The sequence below is a fragment of the Berghia stephanieae genome, chromosome 2, assembly GCF_034508935.2.
Source record: "Berghia stephanieae isolate SIO BIC M18660-M18661 chromosome 2, UCSD_Bste_1.3, whole genome shotgun sequence".
NCBI lineage: Eukaryota > Metazoa > Mollusca > Gastropoda > Nudibranchia > Aeolidiidae > Berghia > Berghia stephanieae.
Genome location: NC_088361.1, coordinates 17,307,451 through 17,320,609, shown reverse-complemented (window position 1 = coordinate 17,320,609; position 13,159 = coordinate 17,307,451). Strand labels below are relative to the sequence as shown.

The following is a 13,159-nucleotide window of genomic DNA, read 5'->3' as shown; positions in this document are numbered from 1 at the left end:
TTTTTCCTTTCTAAACGATCTCTCTGTTATGTATGTAATATTTGATATTTTGAATGTGTAATTTGAGTGTATTCCTCTTAGTTGGATCCTGTGCTGGTGTCTGGATGAGACTTTTAGGTGATCTCAAACTAAGTACATTAATGGTATACTCTTGGAATTTTCATCTGATCCCTATTTGTTCCCAGTTCTCCTTTTTCTTACTGTTTCTTTGGTGCTTTAATTGTAATTCTAGAATTTGTCTATCCCATTTTCTTCCTTTTTACTGGCGCTGATATAACCTAAATGTGTTGCAAGAGCGGTAATATCCTTAGAAACATAAAAACAGAGATGACTTTAGATATTTGAATGTGATCTGCCATCAAATCTGCTTAACTATGCATATATATGGGTAATGAAATGCTACTTAATTTGAACGAAAGCAGGTTGGTTAATATGTTAAAAGCTGATGATATGGACACAATTAGGAAGTTATTGAGAAAATGGGCATCAATAACATCATAAAATTTGTAATTTAATCTCTATTTTAATCAAATACATAGTTCTATTTTAAAATTATTTTTTTTTGATGATGGTAGTGGTAGGTCAAGGTCAATATAGACCAGACCTGCCTGCCACTACAAAACATTGTAAAATTACAAAGTTTCGACTCCAATTCCAAATTTCTTTAACATTTCAAAATCATTAAAACTTAATAAAATGAAAGTTTATGCTAGAGTATATAAATATATTTTTTAAGGACTTTGAAGTGAGGGCTAATTTTGCTGATTTATAAAGTTAATCTGTAGCCACTATTATTTTTGTCTCCTAAAAATACGAATTTTAAATTTTCAAGTAGGCAAATATGATATAAACCCTTTTTGACTTGTGCATTTACATTAGACTTTAAGACTCTGTTTCATCCGTTAAGCACCTGTCAATGTTTTATCCTCGGGTAACTGGTTAGGAGTGGATAATCGTTACATCTCTCAGTGGTGCCAACCTTACGTAAAAAAATGCGTATTTTTACGCATTTTCTTTCATTGTACACATTTTTCTGAAGATTGTACGCATAATTAAATATTATTTAAGCATTTTTAGCATTCATACACTTTTTGGTGTCCTTAAACACTTAATGTTTCTTGACCCATCAGAATTATATATGGATCTGGAAGTTGATACTATTTATCATCTATAAAATGTAAGCTTATTCATTCTTTCAACTATTGATTATATCATTGCTAGTATGGTCTAATTGCCCAGTATCAGATTTAGTGCTAATTATCGATTTTTTTAGTATTGTACGCATTTTTTCAAAATCTTACTCATTTTGGCTCTCCATTGTACACATTTACATGGGCCAGGGTTGGCAGCACTGATCTCTAAGTCACACCTTGGCATATATCATATCATACCCAACTGACTGATAAATGACACAATAAAGACTCCACCCCATTTTATTGGACCCAGGGCGGGGTCCTTTGACCTCCCATGGTGGGCAGAAGGTCACTTGCCGCGTCTCCTACCCCTTTATATGTTTTCCGAGTTGCTTTCTGTCTTTGTCTTGGAATGGAATTGCTTGGTTTTGCCCGAGTCCTTACCTGAGAGGGAAACAGTCAAATGTTTAGTATTAGTTTTGGGAAATTATTTTTTTCCCTTGTAAACCATCTCTCTGTCAATGTTATGTGTCTTAGGTATATTTTCTTTTAGGATATATTCTGTAAACTAATTGATGGGATCCTGTTCTGGTATTTGGATGGCTGTCGTTTCTATAGATAGTTCGAAGATGACATCACTCTGGTCTTTGTTATTGTTTTTTGCCATCCGCGTTTATGAGTAGTTCTCACTAAACTATTAATCTGACTATAAACGTTCATGGTTACACACAGTTTTGTGTGTTGGTCCATTATACTTCTGGATGGCAATGTTGTGAGCTTTTTAGCCAAGCGCATACTATCTATACAGGGAGTCCCCATAGCTCAGTTGGTAGTGCACTCACTTCACATGCAAAAGTACCGAGATTGAGTCAAAGTCTGAATTTTTTTCTCTGACCACTACGTCTATCGAATATTGATTGGGTAGCTGGGTGTGTGTTAGATCTGATGGAAAGTACTTTGCAATAGACTAGCATCCTATCCAAAGGGTAGCAAGCAATTGATATTGTCCATTTCATGGTTTACAAACTGTAATAAACTCCAGCTCCATGGGTTTAATGGGTCTGAAGGACTGCTTGTTGTTTTCAGTTAATATACAAGTATCACATTTTTATTGTATGGATTGAGAAGTTGCTACCAGACTTGCCCCAGGCCTGGCAAATCTCTGTATTGTTTTTTTTTACTCATTTATTATTACTATTTTATTGTTTCATTTTGAAGAGTATTTTGTGCTCTGTTGTCGTATTGGACACTTCTTTGTTAATATGATTATGGCAGTTGATTTAAAAAATGAAATTAGCACCAATTTGTAATATGTTATAAAAGTGTTTTAGAAATATTATGTTGAATTATAATGATATCACTCAGGTGATTTCCTTCTTCACTGGGAAGGTTTTGCCAAGGTTTGCCACAGGCTTTTATTGGCCAGTCAGATCCACACATTTTATTTGAATCTCTTTATAAGCACCATTGACAATTATTTGACTGGGTGGAGTACTTTGACCTCCCATGGTGGACGGGAGGTCACTTGCGGTGTCTTCTATCTCCTTACATATGTTTTCTGAGTTGCTATTTGTCTTTGTCTTGGAACGAAATTGCTTGGTTTTGTCCTGCTTCTCGTTGGAGTCCTTAGCTGAGAGGGAAACAATCAAATGTATTTATATATATATATATAATATGTGATTACTTGATGGTCTCTAAGTGGTGTTGACTATGGTATATTTCTATTGGACTTCAGTATAAAGACCAATGTCCAATAATTTTAATGAAACAGTTTAGAATAATAGGATTTTGTGCTTTTGGCTTTGGGAAAAAAATTCCAATTTTTAAAAATAAAAATCCTGGTTTTTAAAAGTCTTGTTCTTCTGGCATTATGCGTTATCAACTTTAATTAGAAATATTGTGAATATTGAAATGAGATGGGTTTCATTTGATGCCTGGAATTCTTCATTGTTATTATTCGCTCAATGTCTGTGATATTGTGTGTAATGTGCTAATATAAACGTATATGTATGTACAATTTTAGCATTATTTGATTTCCCCATGATTTGCATATATATTTTTCTTTTGATTTCTAGGCAACCCTCATCCTGAATATTCCAAAGTGTACAAGACAACCATTAATTCTTCCATGTCATCATCATCATCATCTCTCCACCACCAATACAATCAACCATCTGAGGTGCAAGAAGGTTTCATCTGTCACTATTGCCCTTCAACATTCTCCTCCCAATCACAACTCACTCGGCACAATCAGCGTTGCCACTCGTCCACCATGTTCCACCCTTTCGTGTGTGATCTCTGCAGCAAAGGATTTCAATCTCAGAGTGGATTAAACCATCACAGACTGACGCACGCAGGCAGGGTATTTTCTTGCAGCATCTGTGACAAACGGTTTTATCAGAAAGTTCATCTGACTTCTCACTTGAAGCGAATTCATAAATGTGTTCTGTGCAGGACGTGCAATGAAATTTTCAAAATGGATGAATTTAATAAACATGTTCTCAATTGTAAATAAACATGTTCTCAATTGTAAATAGAGAGAGTATTAAACAAAAATGAATATAACGGCTTCAAACTGGGTATTTAGTAATGTATATTTATGTTTTTATTGTTGGCCGATGAAGGGTTTTGAGCCCGAAACGTCATGTGTTTGGTATTTTGTTCTTTTTTTAAGCTGTTATTTTCATTTTTGTAAATTACTTTTTACAGTCCACTGCTTGTAGCAGCTTAGTATCACTTTGAATTAAATAGAGAACACTCTTTAATAAAGAAGAGAAAAGCTGAGTCCAACAAAAAGTGTTAACTTGTAGAGGCGTTAGGCCTAAAATTTGATTTATGTGAATCACTTAAAATATGATAAATATCATGCTGTAGGAATATGTAATATTTACCAATTGTGAACAAAGCCTTTCTGATCTGGGTGGGGTCTTTTGACCTCCCATGGTGGGCAGGAGATGACTTGCTGGGTCTTCTATCCCCCTATATCTGTTTTCTGAGTTGCTTTCTGTCTTTGCTTTGGAATGGCATCACTTGGTTCTGCCCCGACTCTTGTTGGAGTCCTTGGCTGAGAGGGATACAGTCAGCGTCAGATGTGTAGTATTAGTTTTGGGAGATATTTTTTTCCTTGTAAATCATCTCTCGTTTATCTCTTTTAATGCTTAAAAAAAATATTATATTAATGATTTGTAAACAGTTTAATGCGCTCCTCTTAGTGGGATCCGGTGCTTGTGTCTGGATGAAACTTTTAGGTGAAATATCTTAAACCATGCACAATGATAGTATACTCTTGGAATATATATCTGCTGTTCCCTATTTGTATCATTCCCCTTTGTCTTAACTTTCTTGTGTACTTTAAATTGTAAATTTAGAATTTTTTTTTACTATTCCATTTTCTTCCCTTTTACTGGTGCCTGCTGAAATGACCTAAATGTGTCACAAGCACCCCAAAACCCTTGAAAAGCAAAACGACATCAAAGTCTTCCTCCTCCCATAGCGGGCAGGGAGGTCCATACTGTGTCCTCTATCCCCTTATATCTGTTTTCCAACATGCTTTCTGTCTTTGTCTTGGAATGAGGTTACTTGGTTTTATCCTGGCCCTGCTGGAGTCTTGGCTGGGAGGGAAACAGTCAAATGCATAGTTATTGTTTTGGGAGATGATATTTTTTTCCTTGTAAATCATCTCTCTGTTGTGTATTTTTATATTTGTTATTTTCAATGTATAATTATAATGTACGCATTTGAGTGTATTCCTCTTTGTTGGATTTTGTGCTTGTGTCCGGATGAGACTTATAGGTGATTTCAAACTAATTACATTGGTGGTATGCTCTTGGAATCTACATCTGATCCCTATTTGTTCCCAGTTCCCCTATGTCTTACTTTTTCTTGGATGCTTTAATTGTAATTCTAGAACTTTTTACTATCCCATTTTCTTCCTTTTTACTGGCGCTGATATAACCTAAATGTGTTGCAAGCGCCGTAAAACCCTTAAAAACAAAAAAACAAAGTCTTCTTTATGTAGCCCTCTGAAGAAATACACACATACTGGGTCCTGGGTGGGGTTCCTGGCCTCCCATAGTGGGCAGGGATGCACTTACTGCATCTTCTATCCCCTTATATCTGTCTTCCAACTCACTCTTGTCTTTGTCTTGGGATGAGATTACTTGGTTTTGTCCTGGCCCTGGCCGGATACTCTAGCTGAGAGGGAAACAGTCAAATGTATAGTTAGTTTTGGGAGATGATTTTTTTTTCCTTGTAAATCATCTCTCTGTTATGCATTGTATTATGTTTTCTTTATATTATTTACGATTTGTAAAACATTTAAGTGTATTCCTCTTAGTGGGGAGTGCTTGTGTCTGGATGAGACTTTTAGTGATCTCAAACTAAGTACTTCGATAGTGTGCTCTTGGAATCTACACCTGTTTCGTATTTGAACCAATTCCCCTTTGTCTTACCTTTTCTTGGGTGCTTTAATTGTAATTCTAGAACTTTTTACTATCCCATTTTCTTCCTTTTTACTGGCACTGATATGACCTTAATGTGTTGCCGTAAAACCCTTAAAAAAAACCCCCAAAAAACAAACAAAACAAATACACACATAGATCTAATGTGCTTTGACAACATTATTTGATTTTCCCATGCGGCTATCTGTTCTTGACCAGGGGTGAGGAGATTTGGTTTAGCTTAGGCTGCAAGGGAAATGAATGGGACGTGAGTGGATGTGGTTTTTCTGTTGAGAATGATATTATTTTCTCTCTAAATCTTCTCTATAAGTGACTGTGTATGTAATAGTATTAGGAACATCTCAGGATCTCTCTTTTGCTATTGTTTGTGTGAGAATGGGAGTGACTTTAAGCTGGGCATAGAGATATATTGCTGCTGGGCTCCACTTGTTATTATTACTTTTTCCCAGGTACCCATCATCCAAAATGATTGCAGACTCTGACCTTTCAATGTATCGGATCTTAGTGTCATTTATGATCTTTTTATCAGGCCTGAAAATACCTGACTGTGTCGCAAGACAGTTTAACTTCTAAAATTAAGTGAAAACATTTTGCGGCATAACATGTTATTTATTCAACAAATATTTTTTTTAAATCTTAGATTTAATGTTAATTGTGGGTCAACAACAGTTTGGCAATGATATTGGCAGGATAATAAGAGGCTGCTGTAAGAATGATAATATTTATTATTTTTAATAGACTCTTTAAGCAAGAAAGTTTTAAAAAAGAGTTCTTGTGATTTTATAATATCATTACTACAATAAGTATTTTATCAAATGACATCAATGCAAACACAATAATTTCATCAGCAGTTTGGGTCAAGTGCCTGAGTTCATTATCAAATGACATCAATGCAAACGTAATCATTTCGTTAGCAGTGTATAGTCATTTCATTAGCAGTGTGGGTCAAGTGCCTGAGTTCATTATCAAATGACATCAATGCAAACGTAATCATTTCATTAGCAGTGTATAGTCATTTCATTAGCAGTGTGGGTCAAGTGTCTGAGTTCATTATCAAATGACATCAATGCAAACGTAATCATTTCATTAGCAGTGTATAGTCCTTTGCAAACGTAATCATTTCATTAGCAGTGTGTAGTCATTTCATTAGCAGTGTGGGTCAAGTGTCTGAGTTCATTATCAAATGACATCAATGCAAACGTAATCATTTCATTAGCAGTGTATAGTCATTTGCAAACGCAATCATTTCATTAGCAGTTTGGGTCAACGGTCAAGTGCCTGAGTTTAAGATTGATTTTTGATTTCCTTTTTTTGGTTCTTTCACGTGTCATAGAAATATCTGTAGTTTTGTGTGGACATGAAAGTAAACCCAGTCTTTGACCTATTCACTTCTTTATTCACCAGAAAATAATATTGGCATTGGAGGAAACAGGAAGTTCACTCATAATAAGTCAGTCAGTCCTGCTGGCTCGTCACGACAATCTGAATCAATGCGTAGCTCATTCTTTTGTCATTTCTGCCCCGCCACCTTTCATTCCAAGACTGATCAACATAGTCACATGATGCAGTTCCACCAGCCATCTATGCCATTCGTTTGTGACATTTGTCATAAAGGGTTCTGGACAAAGACAGGCCTCAGTCTCCATGTAGCATCCCATTCTGGAAGATCTTTTTCCTGCAGCATTTGTGATCAACGATTTTATCAGAAAACTCATCTTACCAGCCACTTAAAGAGAGTTCATAAATGTGTTTTGTGCAGGACGTGTAACCAAATATTCCAAAAAGAGGAATTCAATCAGCATGTTCTCAATTGTCACTAATAGTAATAGAATAGACAATGTATTGTGCTTTGGTAACATGCAATGCAAGATGAAGACAGAACGGTCAACTTCCATTTTTACTGGGATTTTCCTGGATAAGGATTTTATAAAAAATTCATGACAAGATTTTAAAAATTGTGTTTTTACCCTAAGTATTGTGTATATGGGGGTCCTGATAGTTCAGTTGGTAGAGCACTCGCTCCACACGCAATGGGGCCGAGATTGATCCCCGGGTATAGTCGAGATTGTTTACTGACTCCCTGTCCACTCAACAGCAATTGGGTAGATCTGGCAGAAAGTTCTTAACGGTAGGCTAGCATCCTATCCAAAGGGTAGTAAGTAATTGCTATTGTACGTTTCACGCTGTAGAAACTGGGATAAACTCCGGCATCATAGGCCTAATGCAGGGTGTCCACCAAAGTCGGATTTTACTAATTGTCTTTCAGCCTCGGTTGGAAAATTCAAATTTTGATCGGTAGAGCAGCTGAAAAAATGAACTTTGGTGGGCAGAATGAGAATGTTAATGTTCCTAATTGTTAATAAATTTCCTATTGCTACTTCGACATCCAAATACCACCACCAAAATTTTATGATAAGCAACCCTTATTTTTGCATTACACTCCAGCACGGTTTCTTTGAACTCCTCGGGACATGCAAAAAAGTCCGAGGAAACCTTAGTTCGAGGAACTCTACCTTGCCATAATGGCTGGGGCAATGAGGCTCGGCAATATAGAATTTGCTACACTTCCAAAAGATACCTAGTTCGATATCCAAAGCGCTATGTGGCCTTCAGCAAGCCACTTAGCGGGCAGGGAGGTACTTACTGTGTCTTCTATCCCCTTATATCTGTTTTCCAACATGCTTTCTGTCTTTGTCTTGGCATGAGATTACTTGGTTTTGTCCTGGCCCTGGCCGGAGACCTAGGTGGGAGGGAAACAGTCAAATGCATAGTTTTTGTTTTGGGAGATGATATTTTTTTCCTGGTAAATCATCTCTCTGTTATGTGTTATTTTATTTGTTATTTTTAATGTATAATGCAAGCATTTGAGTGTATTCTTCTTTGTTGGATTTTGTGCTTGTGTCTGGATGAGACTTATAGGTGATCTCAAACTAGGTGCATTGGTGGTATGCTCTTGGAATCTACATCTGATCCCTATTTGTTCCCAGTTCCCCTATGTCTTACTTTTTCTTGGGTGCTTTAATTGTAATTCTAGAACTTTTTACAATCTCATTTACTTCCTTTTACTGGCGCTGATATAACCTAAATGTGTTGCAAGCGCCGTAAAACCGTTAAAAACAAAACAACAATCAACAACTTCTTAGCTCAATGTGCGGTGCTATGCTGCGACTGACACCTGGGTTATTCCAGTCTTCCCTTGGAATAGACCCTATGTTGAGGGAGATAAATTTATATATTGACATATTACAAATTTGGGGGTGGGGGGGGGGGGGGGGGATTGCTATGTTACAACATTCATTTACTGTGATAGCCAGTCATGCTTCATGACATTGAAAACAGAACGAATGGCGAAGTGCTAAGATTAAGCAGAGAGATGTCGGTTATGTGAAACGACGATGTGTGTAAGTGGCTGTGTGTGTCTGCATGTGCATGTATTATATTGTATATGATGCAGTACAGATAGATAAACACGATAAACGCATATGCAACTGTCTATGCCATAGTAAATCATCATTGGTTGAAATCACCTTGCGCATTAAAAAAAAATAAAATTAATTAATTAGTTTTTTTTTTGGTGTGAGTGTGGCATTCAACACTTTCTCAGGTGAAGTGAGAAGAAAACCTAGTCTCTTTAATCTTTCTATGGTTGAGGAGGTGGGTGATGGGAGGAGATTAATGGTGATAGTGATGATGGTGATATTATTTTAAACATTTAAAATTGAGATGTTTATTTTTATTATTATTTTTTTTTTTTTTGTGAGGAAGGAATGATGGGTAGGAGGGGGAGGGGGGGGGGGGGGGGGGCAATTTATCCTATTCATATGGAGATTATTTAATTTTGAATGGAGCAAAAGTGAAGTGAAATGGTTGTTGTGGTTTGGGGAAATCCATGGATTAACAATTGTTCTTATTGATGTTTTATGAGGAATTGCAGTAGGGAACAGTTCTTGTACAAGGTAAATTGATGCCCTGGGTGGGGTTCCTGACCTCTCACAGTGGGCAGGGAGGTACTTACACTGTCTTCTATACCCCTATATCTGTTTTCCAAATTGCTTTCTATCTTTGTCTTGGATTGAGATTACTTAGTTTTGTCCTGACCTTGACCGGAGTCCTTGAGAGGGAAACAGTCGAATGTATAGTTATAGTTTTGGGAGATGATATTTTTTTCCTTGTAAATCATCTCTCTGTTATGTATTGTTATTTTTTTTTTATTTTAACATGTGATTTGTTAACATTTGAGTGTATTCCTCTAGTGGGATCTTGTGCTGGTGTCTGGGTGAAACATTTAGGTAATCTCAAACTAAGTACACTGATAGTGAGCTCTTGGATTCTACATCTGTTCCCTATTTGTACCATTCCTCTTTGTCTTACTTTTTCCTCAAGTCCTTTTAATTGTACATCTAGAATGTCTTCACTGTCCAATTTTCATCCTTTTTACTGGCGCTGATATGACCTAAATTTGTTGCAAGCGCTGTAAAACCCCTAAAAATAAAAAAATCAACAAACCCATTCAAGGAGTGTTTCCTTTCTGTTCCAGTTCAATTTTTACTCTGCTGTCATTGATATCAGGATTGTCCCCTTGTGCTTTTACTTTATTTTGTTACAAAAGTATTTGTGTACAAAAATCTAAAATCTAAGTTTCAATTTCAACAGTGAAAAATATGCACATGCAAACCTTTTAAACTCACTCAACCCTAACACCGACTATATCCGTAGTTTACCTGGATTACTTTTACCCCATGCCTATTTATTACATTTTTCTGAGACAAGTTATAGGCGTGGTATCAAAGATTTTAGTTGTTTTTAGTTTTTACATGTTAATGGTAGTTGAATAAAACTATCTATTTATGTACATACTCATTTAAAAATTTTTTCTCCAATTTTGAAAATTAGCAAAAATCTCTAGGATTGATTGAGTTAAACATCTGTAATTATTCCAAAGCTTGTTTGAGATTTTCAATGTCCTGTAATATATTCTTTAGACTAATCAAATGTTTGTTGTTTTGTGGGCACATGATTTTGGCTCATTGACCCTTGACATGAATGTTATTGATTATTTAATTCACTGATTCATTGTTAGCCATTTGTTTTTAGTGAATTGCTCATTTTGGTGAAACAAGGTCCAGACATATTATGTTGATATTTTATATAAGTATATATATATATTTTTAATCTCCCAGAGGGCAGCTACTATTTCAATGAAGAAGATGCAAACTATTCCAGAAGAAAGTATGCAGCTTGTTCTGAAACATCCTTGGACTTGGTGACGACAGCCCCTTATTTTCACAATGAGCATTGTCCTCACTGCCCAGCTACATTCACAACTGGAACGGACCTCCAAAGTCACATAGCGCAAGTCCACACATCATCAATGCCATTTTTTTGTAAGCCGTGTCAGAAAGGATTCTGGAGCAAGACTGGGTTACAACTCCATTCATTCTCACATATGGGAAGGCGTTATTCGTGTCGTATCTGTGATCAGCGGTTTAACCAAAAGTCACACCTAGTCCGTCATATGAGGACTATCCACAAACTCATTACTTGCAGGTCATGTTCAGAACTGTTCAAGGCTGACGAATTCCAGAAACATGTTTTGTCTTGTAATCAATAAGTTCAAGTGAAACTAAACTGGTGATACTGGGTGGGGATCCTGACCTCCCATAGCGGGCAGGGAGGTACATACTGTCTTCTATCCCCTCATATCTTATCCAACAAGCTTTCTGTCTTTGTCTTGGAATGAGATTACGGTACTTGGTTTTTTCCTGGCCCTCGTCGGAGTCCTGGCTGAGAGGGAAACAGTCAAATGCATAGCTATTGTTTTGGGAGATGATATTTTTTTTCCTTGTAAATCATCTCTCTGTTATGTATTATTATATTTGTTATTTTGAATGTATAATATAAGCATTTGAGTGCATTCCTCTTTGTTGGATTTTGTGCTTGTGTCTGGATGAGACTTATAGAAGATCTCAAACTAAGTACATTGATGGTGTGCTCTTGGAATCGGCATCTGATCCCTATTTCTTCCCAGTTCCCCTTTGTCTTACTTTCTCGCTTTAATTGTAATTCTAGAACTTTTTACTATCTCATTTTCTTTCTTTTTACTGGCCCTGATAGAACCTAAATGTGTTGTGTGTGCCGTAAAACCCTTAAAAAACAAACAAACTGGTAATAGTAATAATAGTAAGCTGCTAGAAGTTGTGGACTGATAAAAATAACAACAAAATGAATACAACAGCTTTGTAAAAAAAAAGAAGAAAACACGAAACTGTTATACGATTCATTTCCGTATTCACTTAATAAAAAGTTCACAAGTTTTAATTTTCTGGGTGGGGTTCCTGACCTCCCATAGTATTAGTAGGCATGAGGTACTTGTGGTGTCTTCTATACCTCTATATCAGTTTTCCAATTGCTTTCTGTCTTTTTCTTGAAATGAGATTACTTAATTTTGTCCTGACCCTGGCTGGAGTTCTTGGCTGGAAGGGAAATAGTCGGATGTATAGATATAGTTTTGGGAGATGATATTTTTTTCCTTGTAAATCATCTCTCTGTTATGTACTGCTATTATTTTTTATTTTTAACGCATGACTTGTAAACATTTGAGTGTATTCCTTTTAGTGGGAGCTTGTGCTGGTGTCTGGATGAAACTTTTTGGTGATCTCAAACAAACTACACTGCGATAGTGTGCTCTTGGAATCTACATCTGTTCCCTATTCGAACCATTCCCCTTTGTCTTACTTTTTCCTCAAGTCCTACTAATTGTGCATATAGATCGTTTTTACTATCCTATTTTCTTACTTTGTACTTTGAGCATATACATAAAAGCGCAGCTGCGTTTGATGCAATTCTCCTTAAACCTACAGTCTTGCTATCTCTTCCAACAACAATGACAATGACGACGACGATCACAATAATAATAATAATAATAATAATAATAATAATAATAATAATAATAATAATAATAATAATAATAATAATAATAATAATAATAATAATAATTATAATAATAATAATAAATAAAACAATAATAATAATAATAATAATAATAATAAATAATAATAATAATATAATAAAATAATAATAAAATAATAATAATAATATAATAATAATAAATAAAATAAAAAATAATAATAATAATAAATATAATGATAATGATAATGATAATATATAATATAATATAATAATAATAATATAAATAATAATACATGAAATTTATGTTAGGGGAATGCGTTGATCACTAATTGTTCCCCTTAGTTCAACTTTAAACTCGTTAGTAATATTTCAAAGGGCTTGATGATGTCAACTCACAAATCAAATAGAACATAGAAACAGGAAGCCACAACACTTGAGATATCTGTCACTTTTGAATTGATCGTAAGTCATTATTACTCGGATCACTGATGAAGGGGCTGAAGTAGGAAGTAAACACATTCAGTCAATGTGCTTCATCTCATTAAAACATGCTCACTCTAAACGCTTTACATTGTTTGCTTTTCATTATAATATTAATACTTATTTTGAAACCATCTGGGCGTATATCTATTGGCAGTTGCCCAATATGGTTTGTTG

At 35.5% G+C, this 13,159-nt stretch overlaps 1 protein-coding gene across 7 annotated transcripts in view; it reads left to right on the top strand.

Annotated features, from left to right (window-relative positions):
* Positions 1-13,159, top strand: part of LOC144964405 (uncharacterized) — a 52,234-nt gene that overhangs the window by 29,601 nt on the left and 9,474 nt on the right. For 2 of the 7 annotated variants that reach the window (XR_013643829.1, XR_013643824.1), the window contains one exon: positions 6,998-7,134. The exons of 1 other annotated variant lie outside the window; for it this stretch is intronic. Coding sequence is in view for 3 of the 6 variants with exons in the window: in XM_078898617.1 (XP_078754743.1) it covers positions 3,209-3,648 (440 nt within the window). In the remaining 3 variants the exon portion in view is untranslated. Of the gene's footprint in view, positions 1-3,208; positions 7,999-10,773; positions 12,555-13,159 lie in introns of those variants that run through there. 4 more of the 7 variants (XR_013643823.1, XM_078898618.1, XM_078898620.1 and 1 more) reach the window with 4 other exon arrangements.